Source organism: Perissodus microlepis, chromosome 13 (genome assembly GCF_051167445.1).
Source record: "Perissodus microlepis isolate ML-2025 ecotype Zambia chromosome 13, ASM5116744v1, whole genome shotgun sequence".
Lineage (NCBI taxonomy): Eukaryota > Metazoa > Chordata > Actinopteri > Cichliformes > Cichlidae > Perissodus > Perissodus microlepis.
Window position 1 is genome coordinate 12,397,468 of NC_140473.1, and position 21,638 is coordinate 12,419,105.

General features: G+C 39.1%; 1 protein-coding gene across 14 annotated transcripts in view; it reads right to left on the reverse strand.

The window, feature by feature from the left end:
• The window catches only part of LOC146374785 (neurexin-1a-like), a 254,486-nt gene that overhangs the window by 104,144 nt on the left and 128,704 nt on the right, over window positions 1-21,638 (reverse strand). For all 14 annotated transcript variants that reach the window (XM_084949142.1, XM_084949137.1, XM_084949141.1 and 11 more), the window contains one exon: window positions 19,719-19,838. In XM_084949142.1, the coding sequence (XP_084805268.1) occupies window positions 19,719-19,838 (120 nt within the window). The remainder of the gene's footprint in view (window positions 1-19,718; window positions 19,839-21,638) is intronic.

Below are 21,638 nucleotides of genomic sequence, written 5' to 3' on the forward strand. Positions count from 1 at the left end.
CTCACTTAAGGCTGCAACCAGTGTGGACTGAGCTGATGAGATGACTTTTTGGAGGACTGGAGGAAAACCGCAGGGACAGCAGCAGATGGGTGGTCTAAGAGTACCTGACCCGACTGGAGCAGGGCCTCTAAATCAGTTAAAGAGCCATCAGGCAACACTTTATCACACACGGAGAGACCCTTTAGAGAGAGGGTCAGACACTTACAGCCACTTTGACAACAATGTTTCTCCTTCTCAAGTGCTACTATTATGTTTACTGTTGCTATTAGAGGGGAAGGGGAATAAAAATCTAACGGTGTATTATTTTAATCAGATCAGCACATTCATCGAATTCCCAAAGGTGCAGCATCCCAACACCTTGCACATTGTTTTCTAGGCACACACACGAGTCTGTTAGATGCTTTTGTTGCTTGATTGAGCATGCAGGCCAAGTCATGCATGAAGCAGGTATACCTGTTGTGTGCTGGAGTGACACATCTGTGTCAGGCTCAGCAACATATGTGTCCCAACAAATGAGAGTGTTTGGAGACCCATTTCTCCAGGGTATACCAGGTGCACTGGTGAGGAGATTACAGTGCACCGTGTATTAAAAGGATGACAAGTGAGAAATGGTAATTGTAAAAATCTGATCCTCCCACCAGGATGTAAAGCAACGGTGACCATGAGAGCAACCGCCTGCGAGCAGCCGCAACTCAAATTTCTAGAGCGATCCGCAAAAAGAGAACAATTACTGTAGCAAAAAAGTAACACCCTTTGTTTTGTCACCAACACAAAGGTATACAACGTTAATAGTCTCTTCAAACGCTGACATGCAAAATGAAACCTGAACTCTTTACAACTGAGAGTTTTCCGCGAATATCAAACGTGTCATTACTCATCCGAACACCACAGAGAGAGAGAGGGACAGAGGAGCAGACAATGCTCTGATGCTAATGCGTGCAAGTGTACAGAAATAGAAACACGGCGTCTTAGTCTTAGTCATCACGAGATGTGACATGATAAGAGCAGACAGACACAGGGAGTCAACACTCAATACAAACATACGAGCTGTACAGTATTTCGACACAGCCGGGGTGCCAATACGTTAGCGGAATATGTTACACCGGGGTTCCTGTCTATCAGATCGCTCAACTGTATATAACAGAGGAGTGTAAACTCAGACCCTAACACGTCATACAAGCATTAACTGGTCATTTCCCATTCATTTGCTTCTTAGCATCTCTCTCAGATGCTGGTGCTGGAAAGCCGTATAGAATTACATCTAAACCAATCCCAAAAGTCCTCTTTTATTGAGGATCGACAGTATTTCTCATTGGCTAACACAAAAGTGGTTGTGATATGGTATAAACAGCATACGTATGCATGTAAGCCTAGGAAAAGAAATCTGTAAATACAACTGTTTATGTAAAATGCAGCAAACATCACCAACCACACGAGAGATTTGTGCTGCACACGCTGTTCATTATGCAAGCTGTGAAGGCAACATAAATAACAGCACTCAAGCTGATAAAACAGCCCGCTAATAGGAAATAATGCACATTTAGTGTCGCAAAATCAAATCTGCAAATGGCACTGCATGGTGGTGTAATGGAACGGCTTCATTCTCACTTAGAGCAAAAACAAAGAAACCAAACTCCACATTAATTCTCATTCCTCCTCACGCTAATTTTCTTTCAATTCACTTAAACATAATAATTAATTTAACGGAGCTGCTAAATGAAGTAAAAAAAAGTTTAAAAGCCTTTTTGGAGAGATAGCGTTGACACTTTTGGCTTCATTTTTAAATACTGCACCTTTTTTTTTTTTTACAGTTTTTGGTGGTGTGTGTGTAAGAAGTGGCACTATATTGAGTTGAATAAGGAAATATCTAGCTGTAAAATCTTCAACATTATGCAGAAATTGCTCTGCACCACACTTTGTCACCATTAATGCGCCGTGGCAATTACAGTCAAATAATGCTACTGTTTATTCCTTTCGCGGTAAGAATGCGCCCCTACAAATACTGAACAAATTCAAACGTGTGCACGTTAATGCACATCCCATTACCAAGACTAGAGCACCCCAAACTACACAGACAACAGATTGAATTTTGTTTTTCATCGCACACCGACTTGTTTGTATAGCCAATAGTGTGCTTTTGCTCCTTTTACTCACTGGATTCTGCCTGATGTGACCAAATGGTAACCCCCGCCACACACACACAGCCCTCCTAATGCATAAACGCTGGCACAACACTGTTATTCATTTCCATAAAACCATTTAAATACACATTAAGATCAAGCATGCAGGAAATAACATTCAGAATTCCTTGTGCGTAAGTATAAATAGAGGCTGTGTGTGGGTATGTACGTACACATTTATGTCTGTTTCAGTGAGTGTGTCTGCATGTGGGATGATGATGCGTCTGAGAATGCAAAAACCAAATTCTAACTGTCAGTAAGAGAGAAAGGGGTCACAGGTCGACAGCTTTTCTGGACGCGTTTTCTCTATCTCCTCTGACAGCTCCCAAGATACAGTGGGGCCACTGAGGGTGCCCTGTCTGTCTCTGTCTGTCTGTCTTTCCTTAAATTCATCAGAAGTAGATCAGTTCCCTTCTCAGAGTGCTTCGTCGTGCAGGTCAAGGACAGGCAGCGCCTCCTTTCAGAAGTCCATAGCTACTTTGTTAATGAACATTTGCGCTAAGCTGAAACTAACTGGGGCAACAAAGGAATAATGATCACACTTAAAAAAAAGGCTTTTCCTGAATATGAAAGTATTTATAAATAGAAACCTAATTCTGAAAATGTTGGGTACTGTGTAAAATGTAAATAAAAACAGTATGTAGTGATGTAGTGCTAATCTTATAAAACAATCTCAGAATAATGTTACTCAATGCAAAAATTGTGAAGACACTAAATGGGCTATGGAATGCTTCCAAAAGTCATCATCAGTGAACACAGTTCATCTTTCCTTCACAAATGCAGGTTAAAGTTAAGTCATGCGAAGAAAAAGCCATATGTGAACATGATGCTCAGACGTCATCTTCTTAGAGCACAAGATCATTTTAAACGGACTGGGGCAAAGCAGAAAGCTGTGGTCAGAAAAATCAAAATGAACCCCGCATCATCTAAACCAAAGAGGAGAGGGGGCATCTTGCTTCTTATCACTGCTCAGTTCAAAAGTCTGTATTTCTAATGGTATGCTGATGCATTAGTACCTGCGGAATTGGCACCTTGCACATCCAAAAGACAACATCAGTGCTGAAAGGTTTATACAGAGCAATATTATGCTCTTATCCAGATAAGATGGTTTTCTGGGAAGACCTTTCGCATTTCAGCAAGATAATATTAAACTGCATCCATTAGAGCAGCATGGCTTTGTAATAGAATAGTCCTGATCCTGACCTTTCACTAACTAAAACATTTGGAGTATCATGAAATGAACAATAAGACGAAAAAGACCAGGGACTGTTGAGTAGCTAGAATCCTATATGAGAAGTGAATGGGACAACACTGCTATTCCAAAACTCCAGTTGCTGGTCTCCTCAGTTCCCAGTGGTTTGCAGACTGTTATTACAATAAGATGTGACACAGCAGGAAACATGACCCAGTTCCAACTTTTTTTGCTGCCATCAAATGTTTAATATATGTCTTAAAAATTATTAATTTGAAACATTTTCTATGTTCTATTGTGGATAAAATATGGATTTATGAGATTTGCAAATCACTGCCTTTAATTTTGGGTTTTTTTTTAGATTTTACACAGTTTTTCATTTTTCTCAAAAGCTACTTGCCTGCCTTTGAATGAAACTCCTTCCTTTGAGAGTAAAACTACAAATAAAGGAAACAATCTGCTCTTGTTTTACAGGTGAACTACCGTGCATTCATTTCATTCTGTTTTTTACAGTATTATCAAAACTACCAAGGCAGTCTGCAGCCACTGCCAATGGTCAGACGAGAATTCATCTAGATACAGTTGTATGATGAAAGCATTTCCTCCATACAAAAAGTTTAATCAATGATAAATATTACTACATGTTTTTTCCAGTATTCTATTTTTTCAAAGGCACTTGAAAACCTATTCATCTTCAACGACTTGACATGTAAGGTCGTACAGTTTGAGTATCTATTACCGTGTTCTTCCATTCTTTCAGCATTTGAAGTCTTTCAAATAACATGAAATCATTCAACAACAAGTGAATAAGCTGGTAAATGAGGGGTTTGTGCTGTCTCATGGGGCTCTCACCTTATGGCACACAATTCAAAGACTGTACTTCACTCCAGAAAGAAATTTCATACTCAAAGCTTTTTCTGTTCATGGCACAGTGTGCAGAATGTACTGGGCTGTTCTTACTGGCTAACAAGTGTTGAAAAATAGCAAGAAAATGCACAATTTCTATGAAATATTACATTAGAGACTCAGTGCCTTTACTTTGCAACAGTTGCTTAGTGTCACATTAGTCCCCAGAAGGTTCCCAGCTCAGTCTATTTGGTAAAAAAGTGAACTTTTGATGGTGGTATCAACCAAAGTAATTGGCCAAATTAAATCCATTGCGCAGAGAATGATAGGTTTCGATACCAACATCAAAATGCTATCAAAATAAACACAAAATAAACACTAATGTATTTTAAAATGCAATTAAGTGCTCCCTGTAAGTCAAAGTGCACAATAAGTGTTATGGTCCATGGGTCACTGACTCAAGGTTTTGAGTTTTGCGATGTTTTCAGTTTTCTTTCAGCTCATGATTTGCTCATATAGCTCTTTATCTAGTCCTCTCAGTATTATATTGTTTTTATGTGCTACTGAGTTTCCCTTTGCTTCCAGTCTGTTTTCCTCATTAGGTTGTTTAATATTTAGTTATGGTTTTAATTGATTACTTTTTATCTTCGAAGTCAGTCATGTCTCCATGTTTGTTTATCTCCTGTCCCCGTGTGAAGTTCACGTCTTGGTCCTAAGCTCAGTGTTGTTACTTCAGTGTTGTTTATTCTGATATTCGCTTGTCTTGTGCATGTTGTGTTCAGTTTTACTTCCCCTGTCTCACTAGTTTGATTCTGTTCAGCTGTGTTCCCAGGTGTCTCCACCCTGCCCTAATCTCCTCATGTGTATTTAGACCCTCCATTTAATTTGCATCTGGTCTTTGTTGGGTTCTCACTTATGGTTGTGTTTTTTCTTGCAGTTGGTGGGCCTTTATTATTATTTATTTATTTTTATTTTTTTGAAAGTTGCATTGCACTTTGTTTAAGTTCTGCATTAAAGTCTTTAGGTTTAAATTTAGGTTCTGAGTCCTGCGTTTTGGTCCAAATTCTGCCTGCTACACAGCCAGCCTTGACAGTAAGACCAAAGTTATTTAACAACTTGAGTGAAGAAAACCTGTAATGACAAGACATGCTTGCATTTTCTGCTGTGATAACAGTACATGCAGGGAACAAATTCAGTGGGAAGCAAAACCAGCACTGTCCCTTCCAGCATATGGAAAGCCATTCATGTCCAAGTGTATCAATAGCCAATGGCCTGAAGCAGAAAATGTAATGTATACTCATAAAAAGCATGTCACATACAGAAATGAGAGGCTGTGGCTTCAACTGTCTGCACAGAGAGGCACTGCAGGCATCTCTGAATTTATTTTGTGTGCCTACAAAAAATGGAGATTTAGAATTGGCCTCGTGCCTTCTCTACATTTTTAGTAAACATCCTGTTCATTTCAAATGCTTCAGTATAGTAGAACGCTTTTATTTCATATGGATTGCAGAAATTCTATAACAAGCAAAGTCCATTTCCGACTAGCCTTTACTACAGTTTCTTTTATACAGTGAGGTGGCAGCCTCTTACACCAAACGGCCGGTCTCTCAAATATATTTCAAGCCCATTAACCAGGGTTCCTCTCTAAACCATTCACACAGGACAGCTCTATCGCTGGTTCTCACTTTGGCTAAGGCAGTGACTGATCTGTGTGTGCTTTCCACCCTTGCTGTCTACAGATAAGACAGGATTTGATTAGTGCTACACATAAAATCTGTCCTTTGTGTGTTAAACCTTTTGGAAGTTAGCTTAGTTCAAGGACAATTCAAACTGAAGTTCTATTTACGTTCCCCTAGAGAGAGGAGCACCTGCATTGTCTAAGACCTTTGTGCATATTGTTATTACTTGGAAAGAACAACAATGCTCAGACATACTAAACAGTTGTTTGTTTGCTATGGAGATGGCTGGCAAACTACCTCTTGAGACAAGGTTATTCATTTGCTTTGTGACAGCATTTTACAAGCTCTAGATGCTCTTGTGGCTATACTGCAGGAATAGTACACGACCTGTAATGTATGAAATCAACATTTCTTTTATGTTAAAAAAATAAGTAAAAAAATGTTTATTTAAACAAAATGTAAAAAAAAAAAGGTGGCGCTGTCACTTGGTGTTCGCTCGCTCTGCGGTAGAGTATCACTTCCTGTTCCTGCTCAAACACAGTGGTGTTTCTGAGTAGCTTATTTGCTTAGCAATTTAATTAACAACTTTTAAATACATTCTTCTTTCATAGTATAATCTTCACGTGCTTCATCCGAAGCACACTTTCTGTGTACTCACTACCTAATTTATAGCCAAAGTATTCACTCACTGTCTCTGTACTGTTTCGCTAGCTTAGCTTAGCTCGTAGCCGACTCGTTAGCACCATGGCTACTTCACCTGTCCCTCCTGCACTTTCTTGCTTATTGTGTCAGATGTTTAGTTACTCCTCGGCCTCCTTTAGCAGTAATGATATCTGTAACAAATGTAGCATATTTGCAGCTCTGGAGGCCAGGATTACTGAATTGGAGACTCGGCTTCGCACCCTTCATTCACCCGTAGCTAGCCAGGCCCCTGTAGCTGGTGCAGCCGAAGATAGCGTAGGCCCCGCTAGCTGTTCCCCGGCAGACCCCAAGCAGCTGGGGAAAGAGGGCGGCTGGGTCACGGTGAGGAGGAAGCATAGTCCTAAACAGAAGCCCCAGGTACACCACCAACCCGTTCATGTGTCTAACCGTTTTTCCCCACTCGGTGACACACCCGCCGGGGGTCAAACTCTGGTAATTGGTGATTCTGTTCTCAGACATGTGAAGCTAGAGACACCGGCAACCATAGTCAATTGTCTTCCAGGGGCCAGAGCAGGCGACATTGAAGGAAATTTAAAACTGCTGGCTAAGGGTAAACGTAAATTCAGTAAAATCATAATTCACGTCGGCAGTAATGACACCCGGTTACGCCAATCGGAGGTCACTAAAATCAATATTGAATCGATGTGCAACTTTGCTAAAACAATGTCGGACTCTGTAGTTTTCTCTGGTCCCCTCCCCAATCAGACCAGGAGTGACATGTTTAGCCGCATGTTCTCCTTAAATTGCTGGCTGTCTGAGTGGTGTCCCAGAAACGATGTGGGCTTCATAGATAATTGGCAAACCTTCTGGAGGAAACCTGGTCTTGTTAGGAGAGACGGCATCCATCCCACTTTGGATGGAGCAGCTCTCATTTCTAGAAATATGGACAAATTTATTAAACCCCCCAAAATATGACTATCCAGAGTTGGGACCAGGAAGCAGAGTTGCAGTCTTACACGCCTCTCTGCAGCTTCTCTCCTCCTGCTACCCCCCCAAAAACCCATCTCCATAGAGACTGTGTCAGCTTCCAAAAAGACAAAAAACAAACTAAAAACCAGCAACAAACAACTTAAACATAAACAATCAAAAAGAAAGAACAATACAGTATCCACATCTGAACCAAAGAGTAAAACAGTGAAATGTGGATTATTAAATATTAGGTCTCTCTCCTCCAAGTCTCTGTTAGTACATGACTTAATAATTGATCAACAAATTGATTTACTCTGCCTTACAGAAACCTGGTTGCAGCAGGATGATTATGTTAGTTTAAATGAATCAACACCCCCGAGTCATTCTAACTACCAGAAACCTCGAAGCACAGGCCGAGGGGGCGGTGTGGCAGCAATTTTTCACACCAGCCTATTAATTAATGAAAGACCAAGACAGACTTTTAATTCATTTGAAAACCTGATGCTTAACATTGTCCACCCCAGCTGTGAAACTCAGAAACCAGTCTTACTTGTTATCATCTATCGTCCACCTGGGCCTTACACAGAGTTTCTGTCTGATTTCTCAGACTTTATATCTAATCTAATTCTGAGCTCAAATAAAATAATTATTGTGGGTGATTTTAACATCCATGTAGATGCTAAAAATGACAGCCTCAACATGGCATTTAGTCTGTTATTAGACTCAATTGGCTTCTCTCAAAATGTAAAAGAACCCACCCACCACTTTAATCACACTCTAGATCTTGTTTTAACATATGGCATAGAAACTGAACATTTAACAGTGTTTCCTGAAAACCCTCTCCTGTCTGATCATTTCCTGATAACATTTACATTTACAATAATTGATTACACAGCGGTGGAGAGGAGACTTTATCAAAGTAGATGTCTTTCTGAAAGCGCTGTAACTAAGTTTAAGAATATAATCCACCCACTGTTATCATCTTCAATGCCCTGTACCAACACAGAGCAGAGCAGCTATCTGAACGCTACCCCAACAGAGGTTGATTATCTTGTTAATAATTTCACCTCCTCACTACGTACGACTCTGGATACTGTAGCTCCAGTGAAAACTAAGGTCTCTAATCAGAAGTACCTGACTCCGTGGTATAATTCTCAAACACGTACCCTAAAGCAGATGACTCGTAATCTGGAGAGGAAATGGCGTGTCACAAATTTAGAGGATCATCATTTAGCCTGGAGAAATAGTTTGCTGCTTTATAAAAAAGCCCTCCGCAAAGCCAGAACATCTTACTATTCATCACTGATTGAAGAAAATAAGAACAACCCCAGGTTTCTCTTCAGCACTGTAGCCAGGCTGACAAAGAGTCAGAGCTCTGTTGAGCCAACCATCCCTTTAACGTTAACTAGTAATGACTTCATGAACTTCTTCACAAATAAAATTTTTATCATTAGAGAAAAAATTACCAGTAATCATCCCACAGAAGTAATATTATCTACAGCTACTCTTAGTACCATTGATGTTAAGTTAGACTCTTTTTCTCCAATTGATCTTTCTGAGTTAACTTCAATAATTACTTCCTCCAAACCATCAACGTGTCTTTTAGACCCCATTCCTACAAAACTGCTCAAAGAAGTCCTGCCATTGATTAATTCTTCGATCTTAAATATGATCAACCTATCTCTAATAATCGGCTATGTACCACAGGCCTTCAAGCTGGCTGTGGTTAAACCTTTACTCAAAAAGCCATCTCTAGACCCAGCAGTCTTAGCTAATTATAGGCCAATCTCCAACCTTCCTTTCATATCAAAAATCCTTGAAAGAGTAGTTGTCAAACAGCTAACAGATCATCTGCAGAGGAATGGTTTATTTGAAGAGTTTCAGTCAGGTTTCAGAGCTCATCACAGCACAGAAACAGCTTTAGTGAAGGTTACAAATGATCTTCTTATGGCCTCTGACAGTGGACTCATCTCTGTGCTTGTCCTGCTAGACCTCAGTGCAGCGTTCGATACTGTCGACCATAATATCCTATTAGAGCGATTAGAACATGCTGTAGGTATTACAGGTACTGCACTGCAGTGGTTTGTATCATATCTATCTAATAGACTCCAATTTGTGCATGTAAATGGAGAGTCCTCTTCACCCACTGAGGTTAATTATGGAGTTCCACAGGGTTCAGTGCTAGGACCAATTCTGTTTACATTATACATGCTTCCCTTAGGCAGCATCATTAGAAGACATAGCATACATTTTCACTGCTATGCAGATGACACCCAGCTCTATCTGTCCATGAAGCCAGATAACACACACCAATTAGTTAAACTGCAGGAATGTCTTAAAGACATAAAGACCTGGATGGCCGCTAACTTTCTGCTTCTTAATTCAGATAAAACTGAGGTTATTGTACTCGGCCCTGAAAATCTTAGAAATATGGTATCTAACCAGATTCATACTCTGGATGGCATTACCTTGGCCTCCAGTAACGCTGTGAGGAACCTTGGAGTCATTTTTGACCAGGACATGTCCTTCAACGCACATATTAAACAAATATGTAAGACTGCTTTCTTCCATTTGCGCAACATCTCTAAAATTAGAAATATCCTGTCTCAGAGTGACGCTGAAAAACTAGTTCATGCATTTATTACTTCCAGGCTGGACTACTGTAATTCATTATTATCAGGATGTCCAAAAAACTCACTGAAAAGCCTTCAGCTAATCCAAAATGCTGCAGGAAGAGTACTGACAGGGACTAGAAGGAGAGAGCATATTTCTCCTGTTTTGGCTTCCCTTCATTGGCTTCCTGTTAAATCCAGAATTGAATTCAAAATCCTGCTCCTCACATACAAGGTCTTAAATAATCAGGCCCCATCTTATCTTAATGACCTTGTAGTACCATATCACCCTATTAGAGCACTTCGCTCTCGCTCTGCAGGCCTACTTGTTGTTCCTAGAGTATTTAAAAGTAGAATGGGAGGCAGAGCCTTCAGTTTTCAGGCCCCTCTTCTGTGGAACCAGCTTCCAGTTTGGATTCGGGAGACAGAAACTATCTCTACTTTTAAGATTAGGCTTAAAACTTTCCTTTTTGCTAAAGCATATAGTTAGGGCTGGACCAGGTGACCCTGAATCCTCCCTTAGTTATGCTGCAATAGACGTAGGCTGCCGGGGGATTCCCATGATGCATTGAGTTTTTCCTTTCCAGTCACCTTTCTCACTCACTATGTATTAATAGACCTCTCTGCATTGAATCATATCTGTTATTAACCTCTGTCTCTCTTCCACAGCATGTCTTTTATCCTGTCTTCCTTCTCTCACCCCAACCGGTCGCAGCAGATGGCCGCCCCTCCCTGAGCCTGGTTCTGCCGGAGGTTTCTTCCTGTTAAAAGGGAGTTTTTCCTTCCCACTGTCGCCAAAGTGCTTGCTCATAGGGGGTCATATGATTGTTGGGTTTTTCTCTGTATCTATGAAGCGCCTTGAGGCGACTTTTGTTGTGATTTGGCGCTATATAAATAAAATTGAATTGAATTGAATTGAATTGAATTAAAACAATGGGAAATTTCAATGTGTTGCTGCAGGGTACATGAAGTAAATGACATAAAAAGGCAGTAAAGCCACTGTGAAAGGTTACCAAAAGCCAATATACTATACTATGAAACTATGAAGTGGACTCAATGGACATTTTATGAGTTACACCTTGTCATTACCAAGTTACCCCTGTTTGCCTTCAGAACTGCCTTAATTCTTTTGGCATAGACACAACAAGGTGCTGGAAACATTCTTCACAGATTAAGTCCATATTGATGAGACAGCATCACACAGGTTTACTCTTGCAAATCCATTATGTGAATCTCTCACTCCACCACACCCCAGAGGTGCTCTAGTGATTGAAATTAAGATTTTCTGAATGCAAGACCCATTTCAGTACAGTGAACTCATAGTCATGTTAAAAAAACAGTTTGGGAAGATCTGAGATTTGTAACATGGTGCTTTGGTCATAAAGGAATGGACATAGTCAGCAACAATAATTGGGTAGAAACCATCCCTCACACCATTACACTACTATCACCAGCCTGAACTGTTGATACAAGCCACAATGGATCTATGTTGTTTACATGTAATCCTGATCCATCCATCTGAATGTGTCTTTCAGAGATGCTCTTCTGCAAAACTTATCGGCTCAAAGCCCAGAGAACTGCTGCTCATGGGATATTTTCTCTGTTTTTGAATCTTTAACTGAAATCTCTTGAGATATCAGCAGTTTCTGAAATACTCAGAGCAGCTGTCTGACACCAACAACCATCCCACCTTCAAAGTCACGTAAGTAACCTTTCTTCACCATTATGATGCTCAATATAAATTTCAGTAGGTCACCCCGACAATGCAACAGCGATAAGAACAAAATAGAATATTCTTGCAGAATAAGAAAAAAATAGTTTTTTTGTTTGTTTTTTTTTAAAAATGAGAAGCTCCGAGGAAGAGATGCCGTACTTTATGCACACCTCTTTTTCCTCGTGCTATCTCAGTGACTGGATTACTTCAAATTAGAAGTGAGGAAAAGTGAAGCCCAAATGTAAGTGAAGGAGAGTAACCGGGAGATTTTATTTTTGTTTTTAATTTGTCTTTTTTCCTATGGAAAAACACATCAACGTCCCTGTTAAACTAACTCTAAACACAGTCAACACTTTCTCCACGGTTTAGATTTTTTGTTGGGTGTTTTTTTAGATTTAAATTTTTTTTTATTCATGTAGCATTGAGAAATGTGGACAACCCCTCCAACATTTTGGCTCATCTAAAACTAAAGGTAGTATGTATACAATTCCCAAAGGCAAAGTTTCCAAAACTGCCTAAAATTAATATATATATATATATATATATATATATATATATATATATATATATATATATATATGTGTGTGTGTATATATATATATATATATATATATATATATATATATATATATATATGTGTGTATGTATATGTATGTATATGTATGTATATGTATATATATATATATATATATATGTATGTATATGTATGTATATATATATATATATGTATATATATATATATATATATGTATATATATGTATCCTAGGAACAGCTAAGATACTGCGCAGGACCCTCAAGCTCCCAGGCCTCTGGTAGAGGACCCGAGCTTGAAGGATAAACCGCCCGCAGGGGCGAGATGGGTGGGTTTTTTTTATATATGTGTGTGTGTGTGTGTGTGTGTGTGTCTGCTTGTGTACCTATGTTAGCTCTGAACTTTCTCTTGTGTGTGAGTGAGTGTGTATATATGTATATATAACTATAGCCAATTGCTCCAATGACTTTTTTCTTAATGTGAATTTAAATACAACATCCATCAGTGTCTCAAAGAGCAATTTACCGAGTTAAAGTATTTTTTTTTCTTCTTCAATTAAATGACATCTGACTGTGAAATCCTTTAAAGAATGGTTATAGAAGTCATCAAAAGTTTTTAAATAGAACAAGTAAGCAAACTTTTTTTTTTTTTTTCCCAGGGATGTCTTCACGTTTTGCCACAGTCCCCCTGGGTGTCATGTTCAATAGCCTGTGTTTATGAGAGAAGGGAATATTCACAGTGTCAGTGTATCACCCAGCAGGATAGTTTAGCTGATACTCTGTATCAACGCTTTAATTAGTATTGTGTTGTGGAGAAAGAACAAGTCCTTATTTCCTGTCAACATGCCCCTGTGGGCTAGCGATTAATAAAAACCACCTCAAAGATTAGGTTCTCACCACTGCACTGCAATGAGTTCTAGATGAGGTTGTGATTAGAACATAGATTATGTTGAAAGACAACTAAATGTGTGGACTGCTTGTGCTCCGCTTTGGTTGCACCACATACTGTTCACTGACACACTCAAAAAAACTGTTCAGAATACAGAGGTCTATGTGGTGGAGGGACACACCAGAACTTTATTACAACATATGAACAGCAGGATGGGTTTATGAAGCAATCTGACATATGTCTAGCACTCCTGCTCCTACATTTTAATGTCACTGTGCCAGCATGCGTCTGCATCACATACTAAGTTAGTAACATGCAGCCTCACAGCTGTATCCTTTGTTTATCCATAAATCAAGTGAAGTATTAAGTCATGTATATGAATTTAAACCAGATATTTAAGCCTTCAAAATTCTCCCAAGCTAGCTAAAAGATGTTAGTTATTCTACACCACTTCCTGCAGAGATCTCATTGCTTGGGCAAAGTTACAGACAAGTTACAGCATCCAGGGTGGGAGGAAAGGAGACCTAGTTTCCATGCCAACAGCCTTTATCCACATATGGCAACTGCTTCCTGGCACAGAAACCCATTTAAATGCAGATACTCAATCACCATAGAAAATTACTGAAAATAATCAGGCCAGATAGTGACCACTCGAACTGAATTGGAGGTGGAGGACGAATAATTGAAAATTAAAAAAAGAACACGAAAATAGGACAAAACAGCAGAGCCTCTTTGAGACTGATAGGATGTGATAGAAATCTGTAGCAGCACACCGTCTTAGTGTCCATCTGGGAACAGCAGGTATGGGATGTGTGTAGATGAAGATCGCCATCCTCTTGTACAGTTTACAATGTAATGGGTCCATCTAGACAAAACATCATTTCACATCATTTGAATTAGGTACTCGCTTCATAATACTAAACTACTGGGCTGCTCCACTCAATAGCTTAACAGCTCCATAAAACATGTTTGCCTCTATATATTTACATGTTCCAGATTCTACCTCAGGCACTCAGCCAAGCTGATTTATTATCAGCAGGTCACACCTGTAAATATTGCAGATGGAAAAAGATCGTAAATAACACATTTTCAGTTTTGGATTAATGCATATTTACTGTTCTAGTGAGCACTGGGCGTCTATGATTGAATACAGCGATAAACTACAGTAACACTAAAGTGTCTGAGTAAAGAAAAGACATTCCCCAGTAAAACAGGCTCAGTGATGTGTTTTAATAGGTATTTTATACAAGAACGGAGCCAGTAGCTCTGGGAGCTCTAATGCAGAGACCACTTATAAAGTAGGATCATTGTTCATTGTTGGATTTCATGATAGAAAAATCAAATACAAGCAGATTTATTCGTTAGGGAAAGATAGGTTGAGCAGGTGAGTACACCCACAATTCCTCTAATAAATTGCTGTTATAAACCATTGGTAATGTATAGATATATACATCATAATTAAACTTTGTTGATCCGTAAATATTAATATAGACTTTATTAATGCCACACTGGAGGAAACTCACCTGTTACAGCAGCACAAAATAAGGTGCAGCTCATAAAATGCTAAAACTGCTAAAAATGGATCAAATCCAGTAATATTTGTAAATATAAGCATGTATCCTTTTATTTCTTATGTATAAAGATTTGTTCCCCATTAAAAACTCAGATTTGTCTTTTATTATTCTAACTTTTGAAAAGCCTCCTGCTGCCTTACAACCGATCAATTGTTTGTGCTATACTTCCTGCAAGCATGCATGCACATTTGAGCGGATGGCTACCCAAGTGAATACACAGAGGCACTTAAGACTGCCTCTATTATATCTCGGGGCACAATGGCTGTTCAAAGCTAGGCCAAGCGTTCAATACAGATGAAGCCCAAATATTTTCAGACCCATAGATTTGTTTCTCTGAGTTGCATTAAAAGACACATCCAGGGCAAAGATAAAATTACTTCCATGTGACAGCAGGCTGTTAACTCCAGTACCTCATATCCCCCTGGCCCCACTGCTGGACTGGGTGTCCCCTTGTATCGATTGGAATAAAACTAAGTGGTATAATTCCTGCATGCCAGCACAAAGGAACAGGGCAAACTGTCTGTGGTGCTTTCTGACTATGTGTGTTTATCTGCATGACAAATCTTAAAAACAAACACAACTGCTCCGAAAGAGCGCTGTTTAAAGAACAAAACAATTTCAGGAATTTTCTTGAAGATTTAGAAGAGACTGTTCATGTAAATCCCTCGTGCTGTGGCTGACTAATATAACTATGAAATGTGCAACACTAGAGAATCCCAACAAAACTTACAGGCTAGTTTCTTTCATTTTATGATTTTTCTTACATTTCTTTCATTGTAACCTTGAAAGACTTTTTGAAATATTTATTTGAATTCTTGCTTTTGTACTGTAGAGTGATGCAACACCTCAGAGACAGTGTGTGAGTTTGTGCGTGCTGCAAAGAAGCTGCCTTTAGACAATATGAAGGAGGAGCATGTAACAAAAACAGGATACTTTTACTTTTGCATGTGCTCAAAATAAAATCCGACCAATCCGGTGGCACGCTTGGGGCCCAGACAGACTATTCTCTAGCTACAAAGGCACAAGAACGAGCACTGACTTAGACACATTACAGCTCAAATGAGGAGGGTGGGGGGTTCTCTTTGCCCCTTGGGCAGAGACAATGGAGACTAGACCCACATACAGTCTCCATTGTTGATACAATATTGACATGGCACTAATAGCTCTGGCTACAGGACAGAGTAGAAGAGCAACCAAGCAAGATGGAAATCACGTGAAGGCCAGGCATACCCCTTGCTGTATCCTCTCCACAACCCACTTTAGCTAAACAACAAGCACCAATCTATTTGTCTCTGTACATTACCCTCAGATGCTTGACCACTACAGGCACACTTCCTCAGGAGTTCCAGACTAAAGTTTTAAGTCCCACCCACACACGCATACACACACTAAACCGGCTTCTGAACTGAAACGAGAGCATTATCCCAAAAAATCCCATTACAAAGAAGACTCACGCTCAAGCCTTTAAAAAAAGTTCTTACAATCTTTTTCTTTGGCTGCTTATCTGCATCTGTTTGAACGTGCAGAACGCCCCCGATGACTTCACCACACACAGATACATGCAGTCTGGCTCTTCTGTCAGGGTCACTTAAGAAAATATGTTCCAAATGCCATTTCATTCCTGCTGGCAACCAAAACAGTTTGTAGTAATAAGACCAAATGCATGCTTAACACCATTCACAGCCATCATAACTCATTTTGCATGGATGACTTTCTGAGAGGAATCTGATTCATCTTCGAAAGCATCGCTTTGATTATTTTTTTATTTTATTTTTTTTACACCGACTGTAGGTATCCAGTCGTCATAATTTGTTCTATAAATACAATTCTAAGGCATTATGTCCACAGTTCATTCAAAAAAAAAGAAAAGAAAAGAAAGGGAAAAAAGAAAATACTGGCACATCAGTGTTTGGGAGACGATAAAGAGAAGATCTGAAGAGAGTTTTCATCATCTTTCCCATCATTCAGAAGCGAAAGGTACAGAGCTGTTCTGAAGCTGAAATACTTTTATCATAAAACACTGAAAGCACAGCCAAGAAATGATGCTATACTGTGAAAAAAAGTGCTGCATGTATGATGTCAATACAAGCCACACATTCAGTGTTAGCAAAGCTTTCAGACATCTTAGTGATTCAAATCTTAAGAACCAATTTGAATCAATTTGATACACAATGCCATCCTAAATGGGACTAAAACACCCTTCAAATATAAGAATGTAAGATTGCCAACTAAGACATCAGTGTTGCCACTATTGATGTCTTTCATTTGCTTAAAAATTATGCCAAGTGACTGATATTTCCACTTCTATGTGCAGCTTCAGAGGGATGGACGTTTTCGTAGGATAGATACAATCGTACCAGTTACAGTACAACAAATCAGTCTGCTGTAAAGCAGCATGTCTAAGTCAAAAAGTAAAAATTTTTATGGACAAGCCCAAGAGATGCATTGTAACTTTAATTAAATTGTATAAAACCACTGTTTAATAGCTTGGTTTATCTTCCAGTTTTCAGTTTTACAATAAAAAACCTTTTTTTGCATTTAATAGCTGAAAAACTTCAGAATAAATAAATAAAAATTTATTTTATTCTTAAAAATGATTACAATGAGTAATGAAAAAGTTAATGAACAACAAAAGCACAAAGTATTGGGATCAAAATGATGCTTATTTTCAGCTTGTAAGCTAAATATTTAGAAACTAAACATTGTGGTATTATGCTGTCACACATGTACAATTCACCCTGGCTGAATATTATGGGGCCAGGAGCTGTTAGGTGATTTTTTTCCCTTCCTTGCGATAAGGCAAGATTGGAGAAATATCTAGAAATGCACATAGCTCCCCAAGTAAGTGGCTTACACAGAGGCCCAGTGCTTTGTTGTAAATTGCCTGCATTTCAGCTTATGCAAATATATCAGGTAAAAAAAAGTGATGTGTTCTTCAGAAATGCTGCTATCCTTCTTTTTGCGCCCCCCCTCCCCCCTTCTATATATCCCCATGACAATCCATCAACAGAGATAAAACCCGACCATCTCAGGCTTCATTTTTCTCACTCACAGATATTTCCTTCAGCAGACCCGGGCTCTCTTGCGTCGCTATTCTGAGAACTAGCTCAGTTCATCTGTAGTGAAAGAAATTTCTTGGAAAGTATGTTTTTGTGGTTACATATTAAATCCCTTGGATGTACACATTCATCCATCCCATTGCTTTGTCAGGTCAGTAGGAATAATGAGACTAGCTACAGTAACTAGACTTAGGTAGAGCAGTTCTGCTCCGATATAATATATGCAAACATGCCCCATGAGTCTTCCTGCTCCCAATGTTGTCAATGAGCTCTGTGGGTCAGAACAGGATGAATATGTATGACAGAAGAAAAGGAGAAAAAATAACGTTCCAAGCTGGATTTCTTTTCCTTTTAACGCACAAGTTAGGTTCACACGGAGTTCACCGGCAGAAATATGCCCCCAGCACAGCCCTACTTCCTCTGTTGATCCAAACACGGCCCGAAGAATGGAAGGTAGAACAGAACAAGCAAAGGAGGCGCAGGTTCACAGCGAGCTTATACTCAAACATATCATGGACAGAAGAATCCTTTTAGTCTTATCTCTGGCTGCAGATATGTTGGAGGTATAGGGCTGCATGAGAATCTATTAACACTTTCAGTTGATAACAAAAGACAGGGGTCTTATCAAGCAGCTAGAAGTGAAACAGAATGCATTAACATTTATGGTGCTCTCTCCTCTGCTTTTGTGTCATCTCCAGAGTGCCCACTCCGTTCCTCTCTCCTTAATGCACTCCAGCACTTTGCTCATTCACCTCTTGCTGTGTGAACTGCTGCAGAAGAAAATAATGACCAAACAAAAATCCCTTATGCATGTTTTGCATAAGGAAGTAGCCCAATTTTCAAAAGGTGGAGGAGACATTACCCTTGTTCGCTTGAAACCTTAACATTAATGAGCACAAAACCAAAAGTCCATTTAAGCATCTTTAAGAGAGATTAATAACATGGAACTTTAAATCACATCATGGGGCTCAGATAAAGTTTTAATGGGTGGGCATACGAGCGTTTATGGGTTGCAAATGCATTATTTGGGGTAATGCTGATGTATGAATGCGTTCCAGTACAATTGCAATAAATAACAAGCGCTGTTATTTGTTTTCAGCTCATGATGTATTTGTTTACGTCTTTAGCTTGTTGTTGATGTTTTATTTATCAGAACACAATGTGCGTTGCTCCCTCTAGTGGTACAAATCTCAAATTTTAATGAGCTTTAACCGAACTGTCAAATGCTATGTGTCAAAGTTTCTGCCCTGCCAAGCTGCAACAGCTGTCGCCGCCCTCAGTGAAAGACAACCTATTCAAAGCCGAGCTACGGAAATACTGTGCCGAGATTCATTCTAACCGCGTTTTGACATATCAGTCACTAGTTATAGTACCCAGCACGGTTTACAAACCCAGAGAGTTTACAAAACAAGTACACCAAGTTTCTGGCAAACGACGTGCTTCGTGAGGACACAAATATAGAACAGAAACAGGAAACAATAATGAGCCTGAGTCTGAACGCTGTGTGAAAGCAAGGGATAAAAATGGCGCTCCTGTTAATGATAACACCCACCTTTAAATGTCTAATACCAAGATTTTCTTGGCCGCGTTCAAATAGGTTAACAGATGGAATGAATTATCTGTCTAATACTGTGAAATGTGTACAGGGCTTTTTTATTTTTGTGTGACTCACACAAGGAAATGAAATGGTGAAAAATAAAACATCATCATAGTATTGGGGGGCTTAAAAAAAGCGTGCCAACAAGTAATGATGGCTTTGTTCTTTTCTGACTTTCAAATAAGAACTAGAGGGATTTTAAGCTTTGAGAACAAGTAAAGGTGGAATCCTACCGTCATTACACAGCGGTCCTCCAAATGTCGTCATGCTGCAGTCACAGCTGAAGCCCTCCCACTGCTGAAGACACACACCTTGGTTGGCACATGAGTCCTCCTGGCAGGTAGTGCTGGGACCTGAATATGGAGACAAACAGCTATCTGGTGAGGACAATTTTTTTAATACTAATAAATACCTATGGACTCTAGAGTGAAATTAAATATTAAAGCACACACAAAATAACATAGAATATTAGCTGTGTACAAACCCTGCGATAAAAGGCAGCGAACTCAACTGTATTCGGCAAACACACACAACCAAAAATGATAAAAATGTAAATAATTTTAACGCTTGAGTTAGACTTCCATTAGTAATTTAATTATTTTATTCCGTATAGTCACATTTAATGCATAACAGCAATTTAATCCACTCAATTCTATTTTTTCTCCGAATCATCACCTGTCAATGAGCTCAGTGTGCTATACCTAACCGTCGTGTGTCTGATAAACTACAATGCACAACATCTCCAGCTGTGAATGCCACCGCAGGGCAAGGACGCTCATTTCTTAAGGTGCAGAGGTCCGTGTACTTTTAAACTGCACTGTATTGGTGCTTCCTGTGAAAGTGTTTAATCTTCATGCTTGTGGATTATTTCCATTTTACCACCAGTGTATTCATTCTCCAGAAGCATACAGCTGTGTGGCCTCTACAGACACTTTTTTCACAGCAGCCACTTTGACATGAAAGAGTAGGCAAGCACAGGTGTTGGTAATCACATTAATTAAGCAATAATTACCTAAAAACAACAGAACCGTTCTCCATGACATCAGCAGCACCTGTGTTTACCTGATATGGAAAAAAAGGTCCATTGCGAGGCTATTATGTTTGCGTGACTCCCCGTTAGTACAATTTGTGTTAAAATGTGAGTGTGAAGCCAAGTGTTAATGTGTAAATGTTGTATTTTATGAGACATTGTAATTTCTAACAATCTGTATTTAGACTACGTTACTCTAGCAAGTTTACACATTAACAGTATTATCAATGTCAGGATCTATATTTATGATTCATGACATACAATCGGAACAAAATGAGCACTTTTTAATAGTTTAGTTATAATCAATGCACTGAGGAGGGCTATTTTTTGTTGCTGTTTTTTTATTTATTTACTCATGAGAGATTGAAAAAACAGGAAAATTGCAGAATGGCAATCGCATTCTTACACATTTTTTTCATGTATTGGAGCCACAGTAGCTCCTTTTCTGATTCAAGAGTAGCTATGGTAACTGGTTAATAGTTTCAGCATTTGCTGTACCCTGCTCAAGGCTGAATAATGCAGGGGGGGGAAAGCAGAGGGCATTCAGCAACATGAAAAAAGAAATGAATTCCTGATTGCTTTTGTCAAATATTTCTCTGAATGCAAAAAACTTCCTCTCGCTACATTGTACATAATATATTATACTGCCTATTAAATCTTTTATAATATCCCTAATAAATCACATCTGCAATTCATCCTCATTTCTGACTCACTTATGATTGAAGTAAACAGATGTGTTATGGCATACTTAGAATAATTTCAAACAATTAACATAATTATTCATCTTAAGAATTCCAATTCATCTGACTTCTGCTGATGTAGCAGAGCATGAATCCCAGCTGAGAAAACGGTGACGTTCATTTCTAACACTAATAAATAAATATGTATTAACATGTTTTAAAAATAAAATCTGATGAAATATTTGTGAGGGACCTTTTTATGGTAGATGCAGCAGATTTAGTGAGCTTGACCTTTTGGGAAGGTCTGATTGTGTTTGGAGTCCAATGATTTGTCTTTGTGAGTTTGCCTCTGTGGAGGCCCTCAACAGACAACCTGGCTTCTATTATCTAATTTGGGAGTGCAGAACTTTGCAGCGTTCCCTCATTTTATCCACATAATGGTG